The sequence below is a fragment of the Empidonax traillii genome, unplaced genomic scaffold (genome assembly GCF_003031625.1).
Source record: "Empidonax traillii isolate 1590-97213 ecotype Southwest subspecies unplaced genomic scaffold, ASM303162v1 scaffold242:size1152717, whole genome shotgun sequence".
Lineage (NCBI taxonomy): Eukaryota > Metazoa > Chordata > Aves > Passeriformes > Tyrannidae > Empidonax > Empidonax traillii.
The window spans coordinates 1106664-1127417 of record NW_020955435.1 but is presented as its reverse complement, the minus strand read 5'-3'; the positions used below and the strand labels follow the sequence as shown (position 1 = coordinate 1127417).

At 39.3% G+C, this 20754-nt stretch overlaps 1 protein-coding gene across 1 annotated transcript in view; it reads left to right on the top strand.

Moving 5' to 3' along the window:
- LOC114059793 (dedicator of cytokinesis protein 2-like) overlaps positions 1-20754 on the top strand; it is a 142467-nt gene that overhangs the window by 23609 nt on the left and 98104 nt on the right. The window contains exons 14-15 of the mRNA XM_027888641.1: positions 13144-13292; positions 19365-19457. Of these exons, the coding sequence (XP_027744442.1) occupies positions 13144-13292; positions 19365-19457 (242 nt within the window). The remainder of the gene's footprint in view (positions 1-13143; positions 13293-19364; positions 19458-20754) is intronic.

Genomic DNA, 20754 nt, shown 5'->3' with positions numbered 1-20754 from the left:
GAAGGTCCATAACGAAACAGGGAAACGAAGTGAAGGCAGCTGTGATTTAAAGCCTGGGGAGAGGACAAAAAAAATCTCATTGTGCTGGGGTATATTCAGCTGCAATGCAGCACTTCCAGTTACAGGAATTATGATGTTTCTTAACCTTCATCAGAACTTCGTGTCTCTCTCCGCTCTCAGGGGTGTTAATGATACTGAAACATCTTTGTCAGCCTCGTGCTTAGTTTTCCTTCATATTCTCACAGAAAGGGAATTTTTGCTGAAGGAATTCTATCAGAGAAGCCAGGTTTTCCATGGCTGACTCCATCCCCAGCGCCAAGGGTTCTGTCTCCTCTCTCATGGCCCTGATGACTTTTTTCTCCCTCAGCATCTCCTTGCTGTGCAGATAAACCTTCAGAACCTGAAAGGCACAGACTGCTCAGATGAATGTTGATGGCTGTGCTGTCAGAGTTTCAGTTTCTGACAACTTACAGATAATATTCCGGGAACTTGACTGTACAACAGTGGGTAGCAAATAGTCCTGAGCATGAGTAGATTGAGAGAGGATGGCTTTGCTCATCTGATTGTGTTGCCAGGAGAGTGATGCAGTTCTAACTAGCCCAGACAGATAAAAACTGCACTTTATTTTTAGACCTGTGTTGTATTCTATTGAGGCTGAAATCTATATTTTAAACTTTAACTACAATCAACTGTATCTGCTGTGTTTTGAGACTAGTATAGATTTTTTGGAATTAAAAAAAAATCAAGAAAATTCTTATTATTTTGACCTATGTTTATGTTAATAGTTTCATGGTCATGAGGTGTGATTTTTTTTTTTTTTTTAACTCTATGCAAGATTCACAGTTGCTTGAATTGGTGAAACTTAAGCAGCTACAGCTGAGGCATCTCCAGACATTGATCCGAGCTATTACAAGCAGATCCCACTAATTAATTTGCAAACAGTTCTAGTTCTGTATTCACAGTTTTCTCTGGTAGTTGGCTGTACTTCAGTTTTACAAGCAGAGTCTGATATATCACTGCACTACCAGTTGCTTTTACTGCTGCTGCTTCAGAGATCAGAAGTGCCAGTCATAGTTTTATCTCCGGTGCTCGTGGTAACATTTAGACCAGAAGGAGAAACATTCTCTCACAAAACTGAAAGACTCTTGGGTTAAAATAATGCACTCTCTGGAACTCTTGAGATTAGAGAACTCAGTCAGTCACCCTGATTGTTGGTAATACTGAGAAACTAAGTGTAAGCCCTAAACCCTTTTTTTTTTGGTTCAGTAATTTTTCTTGTAAGAAACTTGTCTCACTGGAGCACAATTGTTACTGGTTCATGGATCAGGAGGGTTGGTCAGGACAGCAGATCCCCCATGCTTGTATAATGAGGAATAAAACCCTAATAAAGATTCAGAAGGAAAATAGTTGGGCATGCAAGAACTTGTGTGCTCCACAGTTTTATTCACTTGTGTCTTCCTCCTTTCTCCCCTGTCCCTGTGTGGTCCAGAAGACACAAGAGTGGGGTTCTGGATTCCCAAAAAGCTTCCATTATATTCTGCTTGGTGTGGTGCTGGTTCCATGTGTTTAACAAGCCTTTGCTTTAGCTGTGGTCTGTTAATGCAAAATACTCTGTAAAGCTTTTACTGCCTGCAGATAAATAATAATAATAGATTGCTGGCTGCTTGTAAATGCAGCTTGTCTGATGTCTTGAAATATATAGCTGGTGTCTCGTGGAAAATGTCTGCCTCAGAATACATTGTGAATTCTAAAAAGGGTACATGTGGTTTGTTTCTGCATTTTTTTTAGGGAATAATGAATAAGAAATTTTGCAAAGAGGATTTTTGAATTCTGGGGACCTTTCATAAAACCAATAAATGGTGGGTTTTGCCTACTGCTGACCAGATAATTAATACATTTTAGTTTTCCCCAGACAGGTAGTTAGTGGGTTCATTTAGACTTGAATTTGTAGATTAAAAAATTGTGTTGTCCAAAACCTCTCTGCTATTTTTTGCTCACATCAGACACTTGACAGCAAACCCAAGCAGCTGAGAGCATGAAGGCAGCATTTCCCACCCAACCCATGTGCCAGCCCAGCTGCTTCCCTCTGTATCCTGGATATCTGAGTAGTCACTGATCCAAACTTGCACTAATAATGGATAGTTAAAGTGTATCAATTTGATAACATGGCGAGATTAACAGCTTGTTCCTATGCTTGTGGTGATTACATATGCAAGATGTTTTTAAATGTAATACTTGCTATAAAATTATATTATAGGACTTAGATGTTCTTTTTGGAGGAGCCTGGGGAAACAGATTCTTTTTTTTAATGTATTAGTTTGAAACAGGAGAAGTCCTCTGAAGCAGTTGTCCAAAACAGAGAAATCAAGTCCAAGTCATTTTAAAATAAAGCTAAAACATGCCCAGTTGGTTTCAGCTTTGTTGTGACATGTTGTTTTACCGATATCATGGCTTATGTCACGGTGCTGTTAACCAGAGAGCATTCTTGATAACCAGAAAATATTCAGGTAAAGATTTTGTACTTCAGTATTTTGATGAAGTGACAGAATAAATCAGCTTCCTTTTGTCACCTTGGGGTTTAGAATTGCTGGTATTTACAGTTTAAAATGCCTGAACCTGGAGTTTCCCTTTTTATTATTTTTTTCCTGTACTGAGGGGGGCACACATACCCTTCCACCATTCTCAATGCAACCCAGTCAGGTCAAGCAGACTCTTGCAAATATATTTTCCCTTTCCTGGGATCATTCCATGAAGTTGTCATTCCTGTAACACAGCCTGGCCAGCTGAAAATGTTAATATTGCCTTGATGGTGTCACCCAAATATCTGTTAAGCCAGTTAATAATGAAATTTCTGGTTTTGGCAGTGATTTTCATACCTTTCCTTTCACCCAACCTGCCCCTTCCTTGCTAATGGCAGAAAATCATCCTCATAACAATTGCAGGGTGGTTTTTATCTGACTAATATTGCTTGATTATCTGCATTCATGTTTTTGTTTTCAGCCTTTGGGTTGTAATTCCCTGAAAGGGAAAGTCCACAACGTGCTGAAGCGCAGGCACTGAGGAATGTGAAAAGACCAATATTCAATTAAATATCTTCAATATTACAATGGTGTGAAAATGTTCCTCTCCTGTGCTATTGTAATACTGTGCACAGTAAATAGCAAACAAATCCTTTTTTTATTATTATTATTTTTACATTGCTGTGGTTTACAATAGAAAATTCCAAAGATGCTTTTTTTGCTCTGTGTTTAATATAATTGATTTTAAAATTAATTGCATAAAGAACCAAGTGTGTGTAGGATGTGGATGGGACCTGATTCATTAGTGCACTCAATGAGCTGGAAGGTGATTTACAGGAGTGAGAGCACATGTAGTCTATCACAGAACAGGATCCAGAGTGATAATTAAGGTGAGATTGCCAACAGTATCGTTAACTAAAGTTCACATTTATCTGGAACAGGTAGTATTTTTTTCTGCCATGAATATGGAATATATTTAACTACATTGCTAATTACAGTCAAGTCTATTAATTGGTGCCTGTTTCAGATTATCCATTTTTCCTTCAGATTTTTAGTATTTAGTCTCTTTCAGTGGAGTTCATTACAATTCCAGTTCAATTAATTCCCATCCATTCCCAGTGGTATTGTCTTAATAATTCTGTTGGATTCCATATACTGGCATTTCTATCCTTTGACCCGTTGATATTCACAGACTTGTGAAAACATGGAAAGCTGCTTTCAAAAAATAGTTTAAAAAAAAAAAGCAGCCAGTGACATTTGTCTTTATTAAATAAGTTACACGTGAACCTGAAGTTAGAAAGCTTGGGGGCAAGCTGAGTTTATTGGTGTGCATTCCCAGGTTTTCACTGTAGACTCATGGAATAGAGTGATTTCATCAGACAGGCTCCAGGGTCCTGCTGCTGTGATTGATCTGCAGAGGCCCCACAGCACTTCCAGAAGCCTTTAAATTACGTTGCCAGGTTTTTTTGTCGAGGCATTGATTTCTTGTTCCCACTCTGTAACTGTAACACAGCTCAGAGAGGTTCTGGTAGTTCAGGTGTTTGAGTGGCTGAGTGGAGGAAGATGAATGTTTTTGCTGTTTGGGCACTTTCCCCATAACATTTAGGAACGTTCTAACAGGATGTGTGAGCACAGGAAGAGACTTTTATGCAGTTTTGTCTTAAGACTATTACGTCCTTTTTGGTCAGAGGACAAGAAATCTTCATTTTTGACACTTTTCTTTTAGATTACTCGAGGGTTTTTTTTTTATTTTAAAATCCCAGAGGGCAAGAAATGGTTTTCTTGTCCTGTACAAGCACCCCTAATGGGATCTGAGAGTCTCATTTATTATGTAAGAAACTACCTCCTGTCATAAATCTTCCCCTTTTTATAGTGCTATATCATGGGTTATTCTCTCCCTCTTCTGAAGAAGTTTGTTAGAATTGCTTAATTTCTTCGTGAAACACTTTGAGGCATCACTGTTGTTGGCTTGGTTTGTTTGTTTTATGAAGCCTATTGCCAAAATTCCCTCACCTCCCTCCCTTTTTGAGAGATCAACAAATCAAGATATAGCTATTTACAGATCACAGGGAGAATTTATTGTGCTTAGTCTTGCTGATTTTAAAACATTTGGAGGTAGATGCTCGTTCTGAGCTGGCCATGAAATATTCACTGACACGACACTGAAAGCCAGCCTTGGGAGAACTGTTTTTTATGGGTGTGAAATGAATCTAAAACGCTCCCACCCCTGACAAAATGTGCATTATTGACACTGCTGCTTTTGACTTGGTGGTCCCCTCCCAATGAGGGGTTTGTGCTGCAGGAGAGCACTGAGAGATCTGCTCAGAGAACAGAAAACTCTAAGTAGGTCACGCAGATGGTCACGGGGCAGGGGTGGGAATTGAGTTGCAGTGTCTTGGCTGAAGATGCAGGTCCTGTCTCTGGGCACAGCCATGGCATGTCCAGCATATGCAAACCACTCGCTGGCTTTGGAAGAGCAGCAGCAGCAGACATATGTCAGCACCAGGGGTTAATTTGCCGCATGCCATGAGGAATGCTGAGGCTACGGGGTTTTATTTCCATCACTCTTCGTATCGTGCTGTTGTTTAAACGAGATTGGTGCTTGCACGCATCAAAATGAGACTGATTCCTTAACACTCGTGCCTACATTACTGAGTGTTACCTGTGAAATACTTTATTTATTTAATTTAACTACCTAAAAATTACTGGGACTTTCTGTGCTGACCTAGTGTATCATTCTTACCTTCAGGACTGTTAAGAAAAAAAAAAATATGTAAAAAAAAGAAATCCAAGGAGCCCTAATTTCTGATTAAACATCTTTCAGTTTAATTATTCTGGCCAGATTTGAGTTATAAATATTGATTTAACTATTATAATCTTAAGGTTTATTTGTATAAGTTCTTAAGCCAAAGTTTTTTTGTTTCTGACAGGTTTTTTTCTTTGATTTTTCTTCCTCCACTCTTTTGAGCACAACTCCTCAACATTTTAGAGTGTTTGAGCATAGGAGATTGTTAATGCATGTTATTGTTAATGACTCCCCTGGTTTTAGCTCCTGGGAAAAAATTGGAATTACCCACTGTTCATAAATTCCTTTGAAATAGTTCTCTATAGACACACAGGTTTTTTCTGTGGATTCAGTCTTGATTTTTGTATTTAGCTATTTTATTTGTTGGCTTTCTTTTCAAGGGTAGATTGCCTTTAAACCATCACTTCAAATCCTGTATTCATTTTTTGCCGGTTTTATTCCTGCAATATTTTGATATGGATAGGGATGGCACAGGCATATCTGTAGGTTTCTATCTGCATACATTTGTGATGAACATATGTAGATTAAAGCCATTATTTCTGTTTATGGAGGAGGAAGTGACATGCTCATATTGTTTTTGGCAACTTTTTGTTAGACTTGACCCATTAGGGCATTTTTTTAGTTATATTTTTAAGAAAACTTGTTACATGGAGGGAAATCTAAATCAAAGTAGGTGAACTAGTTTACCAACAAACTTCTAAAAGTATGTGTAAAACTTGGTTTACAAATACTTCAAGTAGAAAAGGCAGAACAAAGACATATTCCAGCAGCTGATAGGACACATACTGTGTGTGAATTAACTGAAACGTGGAAGCTCGCAAGTTGGAATTCATCAATATTCATAGAAACATGGAATGGCCTGGCTTGGAAGGGACCCTGAAGATGTGAGTGTGCCAGGGAGGATGTGCTGACAAGCCTGTGTTCCAGGCTGGCAACTGCAATGCCTGCAAGCTGGAAAAGGCAGCGAGTGCTGAGAAGGCTGTTCTGGCTCCAGCAGTGGCAGTGCTGGGAATGCTGGCTGCCTTGGAGTACCTGGCAGCACTCAGCTCCCATGAGAAACTTGGAGATAAACCCAGCCCCTGGCCTCAAGGTGTTCCCAGAGCTGTGCCTGGTGGCAGTGAGGTGCTGTGAGTGTCAGTGCTGGATCTGTGTCTGGCCTCGGCTGCCGATCGATCAACAGCCAGCAAAGTGGGGTGTGTTTCTCCTTCCTGCATGTTGGAAGTAGATTCCAGGAGGCCCAAAGGATCTGCATCTGGCAGTGCTGCCAGAGCCTGTAGGTGATCTTTGGTACCTTCCATTTCTGAGGCTCTGATCTAAACTGTGAAATTGGAATTTAGATTTAGCAGCGGATTAAAGATACCCAATTTTAAATTCGTCACTTTTGGGCTCCCAGCAAAGAGTTAAATGGCAAATAATGAAGAGGGAAGACTTGTAACAGAAAGATCACTGCAGCTGTGAACAGATGTCCTTTGTGAAGAAGCTCAGTGCTTTAATTGAGCACTGACTGCCATCAGAAGTCTCTCCTCATTGAAAGAATGTTGTTCACTGGCTTTATTTTTAAGGCTTTGTTCTAAATCTGTGATCAGATGACACCTATGTCCTTATTAAATTGGCATGCCAGCTTTTAAGTGGGCATGAAGCCATCCTAACAGATGGATATGACTACGGGCAAGCCAGGGAATCAAGAGTAGTGTTTCCTAAGGGAGACAAAAGTGATGTTAAATCTTTATTACCATTTTGGCTGCACACACGAAGCAGTCAGGAATGAAGCCTGTCTGTGTTTTTTGCTGAAGGAGACCCAAATGTCTTTTTAATGACATTATTGCATTAATGACTTAAGAGTGTGAATCTCACAGACCTGGTACATCAGAAATCATTAGATATCCCCTGAAGGAGAATCATGTGAATAGAGGGGTTAAAAAACCCCACACAAACCCAAAATAAAAAATATATAAATGCTTAACCTAAGAGAATGAATCTACCTGTCCTTATTGGGGAAGGTGCTGTTGGGGAATTTATCCCAGAAATGTGTTGGAATTGGGGTTGATAAATATGTATAATAGTATATCTTATGACAGACCTTGATGAAGGAAATGCAAGGTGCTCAAACTGTATGCTGATGCTTTAGGTGTTCAAATAGTTTGGGGCCACTAGAATTAAAAAAGCCAGTCAGAAATGTTGGGTTTTTTCATGCTTTTGAACATTAAGGGAGAATAATTTGGCAATGCTCTCACATCATTTATCAAGCAGTAAAGAAAGCAGCAAGTACTTAAATATGCATCTGACCCCCTCCATGTCTTGAGCTTCCCTGGGGTGGGGGAGGTGATGTGGAGATGAGAATTGCTTAATCACAGACTTATTGAATTGTTCAGTTGGAAAAGACCCTCAGGATTGAGTCCAGCTGTAAACCTCACCCTCCAAGTGTGCCACTAACCATGTCCCTGAGTGCCACATCCACCTGTCTTTTAAACACCTCTGGGAATGGGGACTCCACCACTGCCCTGGGCAGCTGTGCCAGTGCCTGACAACCCCTGAGACAGTTTCTGCTTGTCTTAGTGATTGCTCCTTGAGAGAAGAGAGCAACACCCACCTCCCTCCCTACAGCACAGGGGGACGGTCACAGCCCTGCTCCTGCTGCCACCTCTTCCTGATCCAACCAGGTGCCATTTGCCTTCTTCCCTACCTGGCTCGTGTCCAGCCGCTGTCACCAGCACTCGCAAGTCCTTTCTCTGCCTAGCAGTTTTCCAGACACTCTACCCCAAGCCTGGAGCACAGGACATGGCACTTCACCTCGATGAGCCTCTTCCAATTGGCCTCAACCCATCAATCCAGCCTGTCCAGAGCCTTCCTGCCCTCAGGCAGATCAGCATTCCTGCCCAATTTAGTGTTGCCTGCAGATTGCTGAGGGTGCATTCAGTGATGAATCTAGATCATCCAATACTGCAACGTCAAATTTTACTTTGACTTCCATGATTTTCCTAACTGTTTTTTCCCAAGTCAGTGTATTGCTGATGCTCAAATAAGCACTTGGCTCATTCTGCTTGCTTAACTTGTGCAATGATAGCTTAGTGTTATCTGGAATTTATGCACTGATTCAATAAACTTTTCTTTGTCCCAGTATGGATTTCATATTTTGCACAATGTTCTATTGAAATAATTTTAGCTGAAGTTTCAAAGGTGCAAAGGTATGACTACAGGTTTATGTTTGCTCTAGTCCACCTGCAAGGTCAGGCTGAGACCAGAGCTTGATATTGGTAAATATATAGACACCACTATAAATATATGTATAGATAATATAGATACTGCTATAAATACTGGTCTTTTTCAGTTGCTTTGATTGTACATTTTCTTCAGAACCTCTTGGAATTATTGCATCCTCACATGGGATGACTTTAACTGGCAGGGATCTTATAAAACCTAATTAATTTTCCCCTTCTTCTATTTATGAAGTGTCCTAGAAGTACCTTACAAAATAAAGTAGTTCTCCTGTGTTAACTAACCAGCTGAGTTTATCTAGCAGCCAGTCACAAAATAGTCATATAGCTTGGTGTTAACCAAGTGATTTAACAACAACAACAAAAAGCAGAATTTGATTACTAAAATATATTGATCTTTATCGTATTATTATCAATGGCAGGTTAACAAGCTAAGGATAGTTAAGCAGCCTCTGAATTTCCACTCAGCTTGACATTTCAACATTGTTCACAGCTGAAAATGCACCGTAAATAATTGACCAGCTGCATATGTTAAGTCCTTTGAATAGATTCTGTATGTATCCAATATGGATCAAATTTTAATTTATATTGCCAAGTACAACTGGGAGTACTGAAGCTTGCAGAGTAATTAGCTTTTAAAACTGGAGGAAATCAATTGTGCCTTCTGCCTCAGCTGTTCCCTCAGCACAATGGGAAAATCTGGTCTGTGCAAGAAGGCCAGCTTTCCCCTGTTTAAGGAGTGTGGAAGGGCTTTATGCAGAAGATAAATTATATCGAAAACCTAATTCTTTCACCAAAATACATTGGGGGGGGTGGTTAATGAGTTATAGACAACAGCAGGCACTTTATATTTTATATTATTTTGGTGGGAAGCTTTAAGAGGCCTCTGACCCCTGGTATGGAGAAGTTTTATATTCAGAGAAGTTTTCTCCCACTCCTCTTTAAGGTGTGTCCAGCACAACTTGTAACTCATGATCTCTTCTCTGCTTCCTGAATATTGATCAGATGAGTATCACTGGCATATGAAGTGAGGTGGAATTTAGTGCTTAATATACCCAGAATACCCACCTTGGAAACCTCATTTTTTCTTTTCTGTATGAGTCTAAATTTAAAATGGACTGTAGCTAAAATACAGGATTTCTCTTGATCAATGACTTTGCTCAGTCTACTCTCTTCCTTTGCTTTTGAAATAAAGCTCATTAAGTATAGGGTTTTATTATCCAGTCGCTTCCTGTATCTTTAAAAGCTATCCCAAGGGAATTTTTATATTTGCTAGCTGTCAGACAGTTCAAAGGGACATCTTAACAGCTTGGAAATTTAGCTGGATATTATTTTGGAGGAGTGAGAGCAGTAAGTATGTTTATCCTGGCAGATGTGAAACCGCTAAGTGCATATAACATTCCATTCTCTTTGTGAGAGGTGAAGAGTGGCTGAGATGTCACATAATTTGATGTGGCTTTGAACTTTGCTGTGAAGAACAGGCCTGTTAGCATAGCACACCCTTACTGATGTTTTTTTGAAGTGGAAATGTGTCCAAGGGCACTATTTTCAAGAATGGTGGTCACAGCGAAAGGGTTGCCAGCTAAATTTCTGACACGCTGTTGGTTTGGAATCTGAATTCCTACACATCACTGCAGATTAGTTAAAGGCTGAGTGTGTTGGATTCCTCATGTTGGATTTACGTGTAGCTGTTACTGTGCCTGTTGCAGATTGCTGCAGTAATAGTTGTGCAGCCTTATAAAAAGCGTCGTTTATCCACAGCAGGTTTAGAGTAGAGAATCTGTGACACAAAATGCTGCCTTGTATAGACACAGATGTAACTGCAGACAGGTTTGTTTGGTTAGTGCATGAGTTTAGGCTGTGATAATTCAGCATATCTTGCACACAGTCAGAGACTCTGGAAAGGAACCCAGGGATGGGGGTGTCAGAAAAGAGGAGTCATACTGCATGTGTATTTTCCTGGAGGTTTAATATATGTGAAACAGTTTTTATGCCTCTCTAGTGAGGCTGTGTGAGTGCTATGGATTAAGATGACAAGAAGTAGGTTTCTCCTATCTGTCTTTAGAGTAATGAGTTTGATATCATCTCTTCTGGTAGAGCAAACCTTGATGTTGGAGTCTATGGATAAAAAAAATGACAAGCCCTAAAAATGTCATGATTTACGTATACAGACATATATGTAGAGAGGCATTTTTGTTCCCAGCATCTTGACAGTCACTATTCATTATCCAGAGATTCAAAATCTCACAGTCTCCTTTAAATTTCTTGCTGTGTCATGGCTATGAGCAGTTGGCTACCACGTTCTGCTCCAGTTGGGTCTTGAAAACCTCCCAGGATATACAGGTTGTGCAACTTGTTGGTTCTGCAGCTTGACTGTCCTTGTAAGGAAGAATTTTTTCTTTACATTCAGCCTGAGCTGCTTGTTTGGGTTGTGAGTCCATCTTTTTATTTCATCCAACCCACTTTAAAATGTGTTAAATGTTTGCCATCTTTCAGTAACAGACTAATACACTTGGGGTCTTTCTCCTAACAGACACGAAATGGAATTTGCTTAGCAAATGTTATACCCAAAATTTATCCTAAATATCTTTGGGGTGGTCAGAATCTTGAAGTGATGACACTGGGAACTGTTTCCCCCCTGAATAACCCTAGACTGTGGAAGGACAATTTCCACAGGCTGCAGTGAAAACAGAACTAAAGTTTGTTTCCAGCTTTTTCAAAAGCAGGCAGGTAATTATCTAATGTATAACTTGTAGTTATTTGTTGCCTGAATATGCAAACCCTTTGTTAAAAAAAGTGCTATCACATTTCAGCATGTTTATAAGGTATTACATGTAACTTTTAACATTGCTAATGATGTTTCTTTGGTTTAGTTTTTGCTCAACGAGCTAATAGCACTGCAACTATTGCATTTACAATTAGGTGTTAGAAGTGGCTCATATGAGCAAATTAAGAAAGAATCAGAGGGGTATCTGTGGGCTGCATTAGGTGCAGGAAGTGTCTGTGTGCAGAAATAGTCACATAAAGGAACTGTAAGTCGTGTGAAATTCATTTTTATGCTGCTCTTCAAACAGTTCTTGTGTTGATCTGTGTTCTGTAGCTGCTGTTTTACAAGTGAGTTTGTAATTTAGTCTTTGAATAAGATTTGTCTCGTAGCTTGGAATAATGCTGTAGAAATCATTACCAAGAGTAGAGATAATTTCTGAGGCAAGAGATGATGCTGCTCCTTAGATGTGATTAAAAGCTCCTGGCCTCATGTGGCTTGGAGCTGTTACTTGAAATAAGAATAATCTGCAAGGACAGCTTCCCTTGCTTCATCTGCAAAATTCAGACATTTATAATCTACTTTCCATTATTTTCCTTTCTTTCTTACCCTCCTCTCTTCCTGTACCAGCACCCTTGTTCTGGGGGGATTCTGAGCCCCTGGCTTGTTTTAAATCACATTGCATAAAGTTTCACCTCCTCTCACTCTGCACTTGTTTATCAACTATCACTGTATGTGCAGGTAGAGGTGCTTTAAATCATTTTTTGAAAAGAAAAATAAAAAGCCACATTTTCAGTTCTGTTTGCAGCAATTATAAGGCTTTTTAGTTTAGTCCTATTATTTTATTTTTTTTTTCAGAAACTGTGACGTGCGGTATTGATATGAAATAATATCCAATTGGTGATATAATTATTTTCCCTAAGACAGACAGACAAGGATTTTTAGCACTAAGGAATTAGTGGAGTAGAAATCCGTAAGACCTTCAGCTCACTGATTGTGATGGGAATGCTTCTGGAGTTTTAAATAAATACTGCTCTGAGGTGGAGCCTTTGAAGGCACATTTAGCTCTGTTTTATACTCAGGTTATTTTTTCGTAAATGTAACAAATCTTTAAAGCATCTACTCAGCATTATTCACAATGTTGTGTTGTAGTCTCTGTGATTATATAGCACTGTAGAGTAAATTGATACTTAAATCACTCAGTGACGTGTATCAATTAAATCAGAAATCTGCTGTATTTTTTTATCCCTAGACAGACATTGCCTTCATTACATTTATTTCACATTTGTGTATCTTGTCCTGCTGACATTTCCTATGAGCACCTCAGTCTTTAAAAGTCAATCTATATGTGGGATTGGAATGTAGCTTAATATTTGTCAGCTTCCTTAAATTTAAAAAAGGATGAATTCATGCACAGCTTTTGCTCTCAGGTTTGGTGGGCCTTTCATTAAAGTCTTTTCCTTGTCTACATTCTTTTATAAGCCTTTAGAAGGTGTTTTTCAAAATGATGGACACACAACAGCTCTGTTGCTGTTTGTGTCTTATTTTTGGAAAGAACAATTAGTATTTTTCTTACATTAAAACCCTGTCACTACTTAAGCACAGCCTATTTCCAGGTGCTTTGTGTATGAGTGAATAATTTGCCCCCAAGTGTTCGAGATAAGCTCAACAGCCTTCAGAATTTAACTGAAACAGAGTAACTTCATCAGGAAGTTGGGGGAGATCAGCAGTTGGAAGGGACTGTACTTGTTAAAGCGTATTGAGTTTTGCTGTTTGAAGGAAGGCTTATTTGCAATATTTGATTTATAGTTGTTCTTAAGGTAATTTGCTTGCTTTCAGGATGCAGGGACATTCTGCTCCCTGTGATTACAAAAGAGCTGAAGGAATTACTGGAACAGAAGGACGATCAGCAGCTCCAAGTCCAAGAGAAGAAGCACTGTGTGGAATTACTCAACAGTATCCTGGAGGTTCTGAGCTCTCAAGACCCTGTGAGTATTGATGATGATGGAGATGGCCCAAGCCTGTAGTAAGCCTGAGCTGATTAGGTGCTAAATTATTGATGATGATTAATCTCATTTAAATTTTTAATACAAGTCAGTGGCAAATTGAACTTTCCTCCTATTTTTCATAAACTTAAATTAAAGGGCAGTTGAGGTTTGAAAGGTGAAGTGCTGAAATCTGAGCAACCCTATCGAGCTGAAGATGTCCCTGCTCATCACAGAGGGTTGGATGAGGTGACCTTTCAAGGTCCCTTCTGGCCCAAACTATTTGATGATTCTGTGATTATTCTAATTGTTCAGAAGAAATTTCAAATATCACTGTGTTTCTTTTGGAAAAAACCCTTGTGGTTTCTGAAACAAAGGCTTTTCTATGTATAAATGTTGTAGCTATGAGTCCCACTTCCAACACTGTCTGGGTAAAGCAGAGTATTTTTTACTATATTACACTTGGAGTTTGTAGTTTCTTTCTCAGGCTCCTGAAATTTGGGGGCACTGCAGAAACTGTGGTCTGGGTTGTTACTTTTTTCTCGTTTCACAGAATGTTGAATTGATTTTTCAGTCCCTCACCTTTTAATGAGCAGCAGGTTATTCAGTGAAGTTTCTCAATAATTTGAGGGATTTGTTCTGAGAAAACCTAATAATTATTAGACTGGGAAAGTTGTAACTTCTGTTGACTATCTGCTGATTTTTCCTGAACTCTACTTTTCTGATACACACATTCACACTCTGCAGACTTTGGATAAAGGCAAGTTGTCATTTCAGTAGTTTTTCACTGTGGATCCTGGGTCATTTCCTGGTTATGAAATCATTACAGCAATTTTCTTGCTTTCATCTGTTTGCACAGGGAAATCTTTCCATGTGTACTGTGAGCTGTTTTCCTCATTGTTTTAGATGTAAGCACTTGAGGAGGGATCAGCACAAGGTGTGATACTAAAGAGGTATCAAAGAACATTTGAATATATAAAGAACATTTGGATTTGCAATGGGATTCTTCAGAGAAATGCTGGGAAAATGGTAGGGCAAAAATTGAAGTTATCAGCTCATCAGGTTGCAATGTAAAGCAACCAGTTTTGTTACTGTGTCCTTTAAAAGGCAAAACAGCCATGAAGGAAGATGGAGTAATACTTTCTACATATGTACCACATAAATTAAGTTTATTTTCTAACTTAACAGTTGCTGCCTATAGTAACAGCAGCTGACTCAAGGAAGACTCATTAGGGCCTACTGACAATATGGGTTTGTAGCTCATGTTGGTGTAAGTGAGAACATTGGGCAGGACAGCAGAGGAATTGCTGAGGAGTTACAACACACACATTTAAAAACCCCCAAATACATTGACACTTGTTCAAACAGTTCAGTAGTTTCTTCTAAAGAAGGTAAACTGGAGGTTCACTGTTTGGGTGGCAGTTACCAACTCGTTGTGTAAATACTGATGGATTTTTGATACAAGGAGAAAAGTCCCTTGGAGTCCCTTTAGACCCTCCCTGGAGTCAAAATCCAGCATTGGTGCCAGGATATGCCAAGCCCTCTGGAGGCATCGTATTCCTGAGTGTAAGAAACATTCTAGAACAGTTGGGACAGCAATGAAAGAACCAGATGCTTCTGCTGCAAAAAGAGCATACTCTGTCATGCCTTCTGGCAGTACAATTGCTGATCAGAGACAATATGGATTTTGGAATATGTTAAAGTAAATATCATTATATGTGAGAGTGGTGTGTGTAACCACAACAGTGAATGTTTGACCATCATCAGCAGTTTTTCCCCTCCTTGACAGAGAATCTATGGGTCATGGTCTCGTTTTTTAGCTGAATGCTGATCCTGCTTTTGAGATGACACATCTGAAGGAGGAAAAACAGAGCAAAGGGAGGGAACACCTTCAGCACAGCAATATCTGGGGCATCACACAGTCATTTGTCTGTAAGAGCCAGGGCAGAGTTCTCTGGAGTGTAACTTTCCAGCTCGTTTCAGGGCTGTGCTTTGTTACCTGTAGGCAAATGGGAAAGGTTCATTTTATGGTCAGGTTATTGTTCAGGCAGTGTCCTTCAGAATGCCTTTATTCAGCGTGATCCAGATAGAGAGAAATGTTTTGGCAATTAACCAAATTTTTTCATATGAGACTGCACTTCAACCTTGAGAGGAATGTAATTTTCTATTCCACAACTCATTTCCTGTAGGTCTCAGCCTCTTCCTAGGAAAATGAATGATTTGACCTGCTGGGAGGGGAAACTTCAGGTTTTGGTAGCAGAGTCACTTTACAATATTGATAACAACAACACCTTGTCCTTACTTCTTCTGCTGTTCCAATCTCAGCAGGGAACTGAGATTTTGGATTTTTGTTTTAGGAATCTGATTTTGGATCAGTATTTGAAACTTTCTGTCAACTCAACTTTGATACTTTTGTGTTTAATTTATTCTGTGAAAATGCCCAGAAATAGAATATATGCAAAGCCCAGGGAGGAAGCAGCAGTAGTTGTTTTGTGTTCCACGTGATCAAAATTTATACTGTGAGGTGATCTTTGAAGCTGTTACATGCTTTTTGAAGAATGCATCTCCTCTATCAAAGAAAAAGAGATTTTTCATGTTACCAGCTCTGCTCAATTGTTTCGCCTCACGTCGTTTGGCGGGTGGGAACTTGTGAACCATCAGACTCTTGTGTTCAAACACTGTTTTCCTCAGCTGCTGCCTGGCTGCTCTTTCTGCAGGTAGCAAGGATGTTGTTTAAAAACATTGCTTTGTGTTAAGGACTTTATTTATATGAATAGACAGTCGTTGTTGGGCACCTCAGTGTGACATTGTGTTTGATTTTTAATTTCCTTTACAGCAAACAACTTTTGGATATGGATGGCATTGTTTTGGCTGAATGGTGTCTGGAATTAGCTTTGTAGCTTGAGACTGTGCTTTGAGCACCTGTAAAATACAGTTAAATCTCAGAACTGCAGTTAAGTCACTGATAAAGGCTGGGGTGAAATCAGTGACTTTTTATTTCTGTTTTAGTTCAAACCTCTTCCTATTTCCCTCTTTACAACTTTGATATGTGCAATATGACTTCCTAAGGTGACTTTGTCTCTGATCTGACATGCCTCCTGTAGTTTAATACTTACTGGATCAGAACAAGTTCTTATTTATAGTGCTTACACAATGAAATGTAACAGTAAATGCTTTCTCTTGGAATCTAAAGTAAAATCTTGATTGACACTGTAAGTGCAAGAGACACGAACCTTCTCCTGTTCTGTGCACCATATCAGTAACTGGCAGCTATTGCATTTTAAGCTGTATAACAAACAAGCCTGGAAGCCTTTCAGAATGGTACAGAAAATTTTAAATCTTTGCCCAACTTATGGCAGATCTTAAAACTTTAGCAAAAGAGAATTTCAAAGGAGTGTAGTCAGGGAAAACCTGCATATTCTTTTAGGGCCAGTTACCTTAAGGTCTTCTGCAGACACTTTTCAGTCACAACAATGCATGATTATGAATTATGGTTAAAAAAATCCTTATCCTTTTATGTGTCCCTTTATCTGTACATGAGTCAGAGAGGGAACATGAAGGTGCAGACCTGGGTGCACCAGGGAGTGAACACACTGGATCTGGTCGTTATGGAGTTATTTTCCTCCCTGGCAGCCCACACAGTGTTGTGTTTTAGATTTGTGACCAAAACAGTGCTGATGATGGAGCACATAAGATTTTAGTTATTGCTGAGCAGTGCCTGCACAGGGTCAGGGCTTTGTTTCTCCTCTGCCCCATGTAGGGAGCAGGGCAGAGCTGTTAAGGGTTTGGGAGAGGACACAGCTGGGACAGCTGGAATGGATTGACTGAAGAGGAGTCTCCAAGTGGCTTCTCGAGCACAGGTTGTGTAATATTGCAGTTCCAAAGGAGCCATTCCCTTACTCCTTGTGTGCCACTGTCCAAATAAAAGAACCCTCCATCGGCGTCTGAAGGGCATGTTTGACTCTGAGACAATGGAATTGCTCTTATTTTTGTCCCAGCCCTGTTAGAAGCTTAAACAGAAGATGAAAGCTAAATCAAACAACAGCTATTACCCTGCACAGATATTTTTTTTTTTTTTAAAAAGAGTGAAATTATTTGTTTTGGATTTTCTATTAACTGTGTGTACCAGTGTGTGCCATCCAGCCCACCAATGGATCTGTTTGAGCTCTGTGGGAACACTCCCCACTGCTGACGTGGGTGAGCTCTGATTGTTCCATGCCTTGGTCACTCAGCAAACCCTTTTCAGCAGGGAAGACAAGCACACATTTTTGATGGCCATACTTCATTAAATGGAATAATACAACTCCTGTGTTCCAAGGGAACATTTATATATGGTACAAGTTGTTAATTAACTTCTGCAAAAAAGTTATGTTTAATCAAATGACCTGAAGCCAGTTGATGGTGGGTTTTCCTGTGTCATCTTTGTGAAGGGAAATATGATCTAAGAGGGCTCATGTTGCAGTGGGTTGTTAGATTTTTCTCTGAAGCTAGAAACTGGAAGATAAAAGCTGAAATCTTGTGCAGAGACAATGTGTGAAAACACTTTTTGTTAATTTAGGAATGTCAGTATTGAATGTCTAATTATTTCTCAGCTTTTCAAGAAGAAAGGGAGTCTCAGTTTCACAAAGAAACCATTTTAATTCATTTGCTAATGTTTCTCTGCAAAATTCAAAGGTCTGGCAGAAAATAACCTCTCCATGCTTGAGCATATCTAATAGTTTCTTAGGAGAGGTGTGTTATGTGCTGGATGTGAATTCAGAGTAGATCTCCTCTTGAATAATGAAATCATGGCTAAATGTTCAAACCCATTATGTGATGGCCTGAACTGTTACTATTAATGGTGTAGCACACACTGAAATGTGGCAGTGAAGTTAGATTGTATGGCCCCTCATCTTTGAATTTTAAAATTTAAAAAAAAAAAAAAAGGAAACCAATGAACAAATTAATCCTCTGTGCAAAGCATTGCTAAACAGTTTATAAGTTTTGGCTGTTGAATTTTTTTCTGAAATTTTAAGGAAGAAAACAATCACAAATTATTCTGGGAATACTTTTTTCACTTATAGAATATAATAACTTCTGAAATGCTGTGACAGCTGAGAAGATCATTTAAGCTTTTGTGTGTTATAGTCAGAGGACACAACAGGACTAAATGTAATAGTAAATGAACTTCCAAATGTAAGGAAGGTCCCTGTTGTAAACTGTGGTGGCCTGATCCAGGTTAATCAGAACAGAAGAAAAAAGGGAGAAAACATTGGATGTCTCAGAGGAAAAACAGTCAGAAGCTGTTTCTCCTGAGGTGTTATTGGACCTCAGAGACCTAAAACATTAAGAACTCCCCGTGGCTTCTGTGACTGTGGTGTTCTTTCCAAACTGTTCCTGACATTAAAAAGGTGCCTTGTTGGTATCAGCTAATTAGCTTTTTCTGTTAGAAGTTTGTTTAGACTTTTTCTTTCTTTGTTGCAGTCTGGTTTCCCAAGCTGTGTAGTGATCAGAGTAAAGACAGTAAAACTGGTGAATATAAAGTTATTGCCATTTGCTCAGTGTTTTAAAATAAATAATCGAAAATCTTCTGGGCAACAAGAGCAGTACTTGGGCAGTGGGGCTGATCAGCTTGTGCCCTCCCAGAGCTGCAGGGTTAAATGAAGATGACTTCGTTCTTTAAAACTGTATCCTTTACGACTGCAAGAATATTCCTGAGCTCCAGACTGCCCTGAGGGCATTGACAATCGGCTTTAATTAACTGTTACCAGGGTGTTGCTGTTGAGTTACAGACTATTCACTTGCTGGGGGAACACGAGTCCCCTGAGTGAGGGATGGGAAGTGACTGCTGGAAGCAAAAAGCAGTTGTGGAGTAGATGAGGCTGAAATTGGACTGTGTCCCCTTGGAATGAGAATTCCACTGAAATGGCTTCAACTAAGGAGCAGTGTGAGCAGGAAGAATTAGTGTTGCTCTTGCAGTAGGGTTGTTATCTTACACAGCTTGAACTGTCAACATGGAATTATTTGGTTTCTTCTTACTTTTGCAGGAGAAATGGTTTTAATACCAAAATTCTGTTGTTTTTTTTTCATTTACAGGCTTCAACTTATCACCATATCCAAGAAATAATGGTGCAGTTGTTACGTACAGTGAACAGAACTGTTATTACAATGGGGCGAGATCCCTTAATTGTGAGTAATATTTTAATGTATTTCCAATGTTTTGAAACTCATCTTATAGTTATCCTGAAAAGAAAAAAAAAAAAAAAAAGTAAATATAGCATTTTTGGAGTCCTTGTTTCTGAACTTTTCAATTTTAATTTCAGATGAAAGGTCTCAAGCTTTACTCTGCTTTCACTCAGCTGTGCCACTGTAGTGTCTTTTGCAGTGTAGTTGTGAGATTTGGATGTTCTTTAAAAGAACAAATGGTAAGTCTGAAGTTAGTTGATATTTGCAAAAAGAAAAAATACATAGAGAACAGTGTTTCCACTAACCTAAATTGAACTTGTCTGAGTAAAACTTAAAAAACCAAATCAAAACAAAAAAGCTGTTCTGAATAACTTATAGGAATAACTGGCAGGTGGAAAAGCCCCTGGAGCTCTGCTGGCACAGAGCACACACCTGAGACTTTTTGGGGGACATTCCACAGTTTAAGAGTTACATTCAAGGACAGATTCTGCAATTTATTTAGATGTAAATACATATTTCATGAGGGCTTCTCTAGATTTAGACTATTTGTGAGAAGGCAAGGGAGCTGTGTCCATCAGGAATTCTGGAGCCTGCCCTTCAGCCTGTGCTGATGGGAAGATGGATGTTAACTGTTTGTCTTTAAGGATTTACAAGATTCCGCAGAATCCATGAGCATCATTGACTTGTTTGCTTTGGCCATGAGGGTACACTGCATGTCTTTCAAACCGTGCTGCGTTTCCCTGGTTATTTCTGTTGGAAAACCAAAATACTAGTTTTAGATCATTGCCAGCCAGAGCACGAGTCCCCTAATGATTAGTCTCCTAATAATTGAGCTCTGCAAAGGAAATATTTGCCAGTGATTGCTTCAAACTCCCTGCTGGTCCCTCTGCAAGTCTCAGAATTGTGTCAGCTGTCTATCAGAACTTGGCCTGTCATTGTTTGTGTGTAACCCTTGGGCGTTTATCCGTGGTCACAACGGGAAATGGTTTGGAATGAAGACCAGTGAACCTTTCAGTTCCCTGCAGTGTTTGCAGAGGTTTTCTGTGTCACAAGGAAATCATGATCTGAGTGTCATGGATGATTTAATCAGTCTATTAGGGAGTATTTCTGGATCCCATAAACACCACATGAAGAAGCAAAACAAGAGCTGTGGTGATCCTGCATAAAAGATCCTTCTCATTAAGAAACAAGCTGGTTGCAGTAAATTGAAATGGCTTGGAAAATCTGTTTCTTTTTTTTTTTTTTTTTCTCTCTCATCTACTGTAATTTCTTCAGCTGTTTTAACCTAAAAAGAACAAAT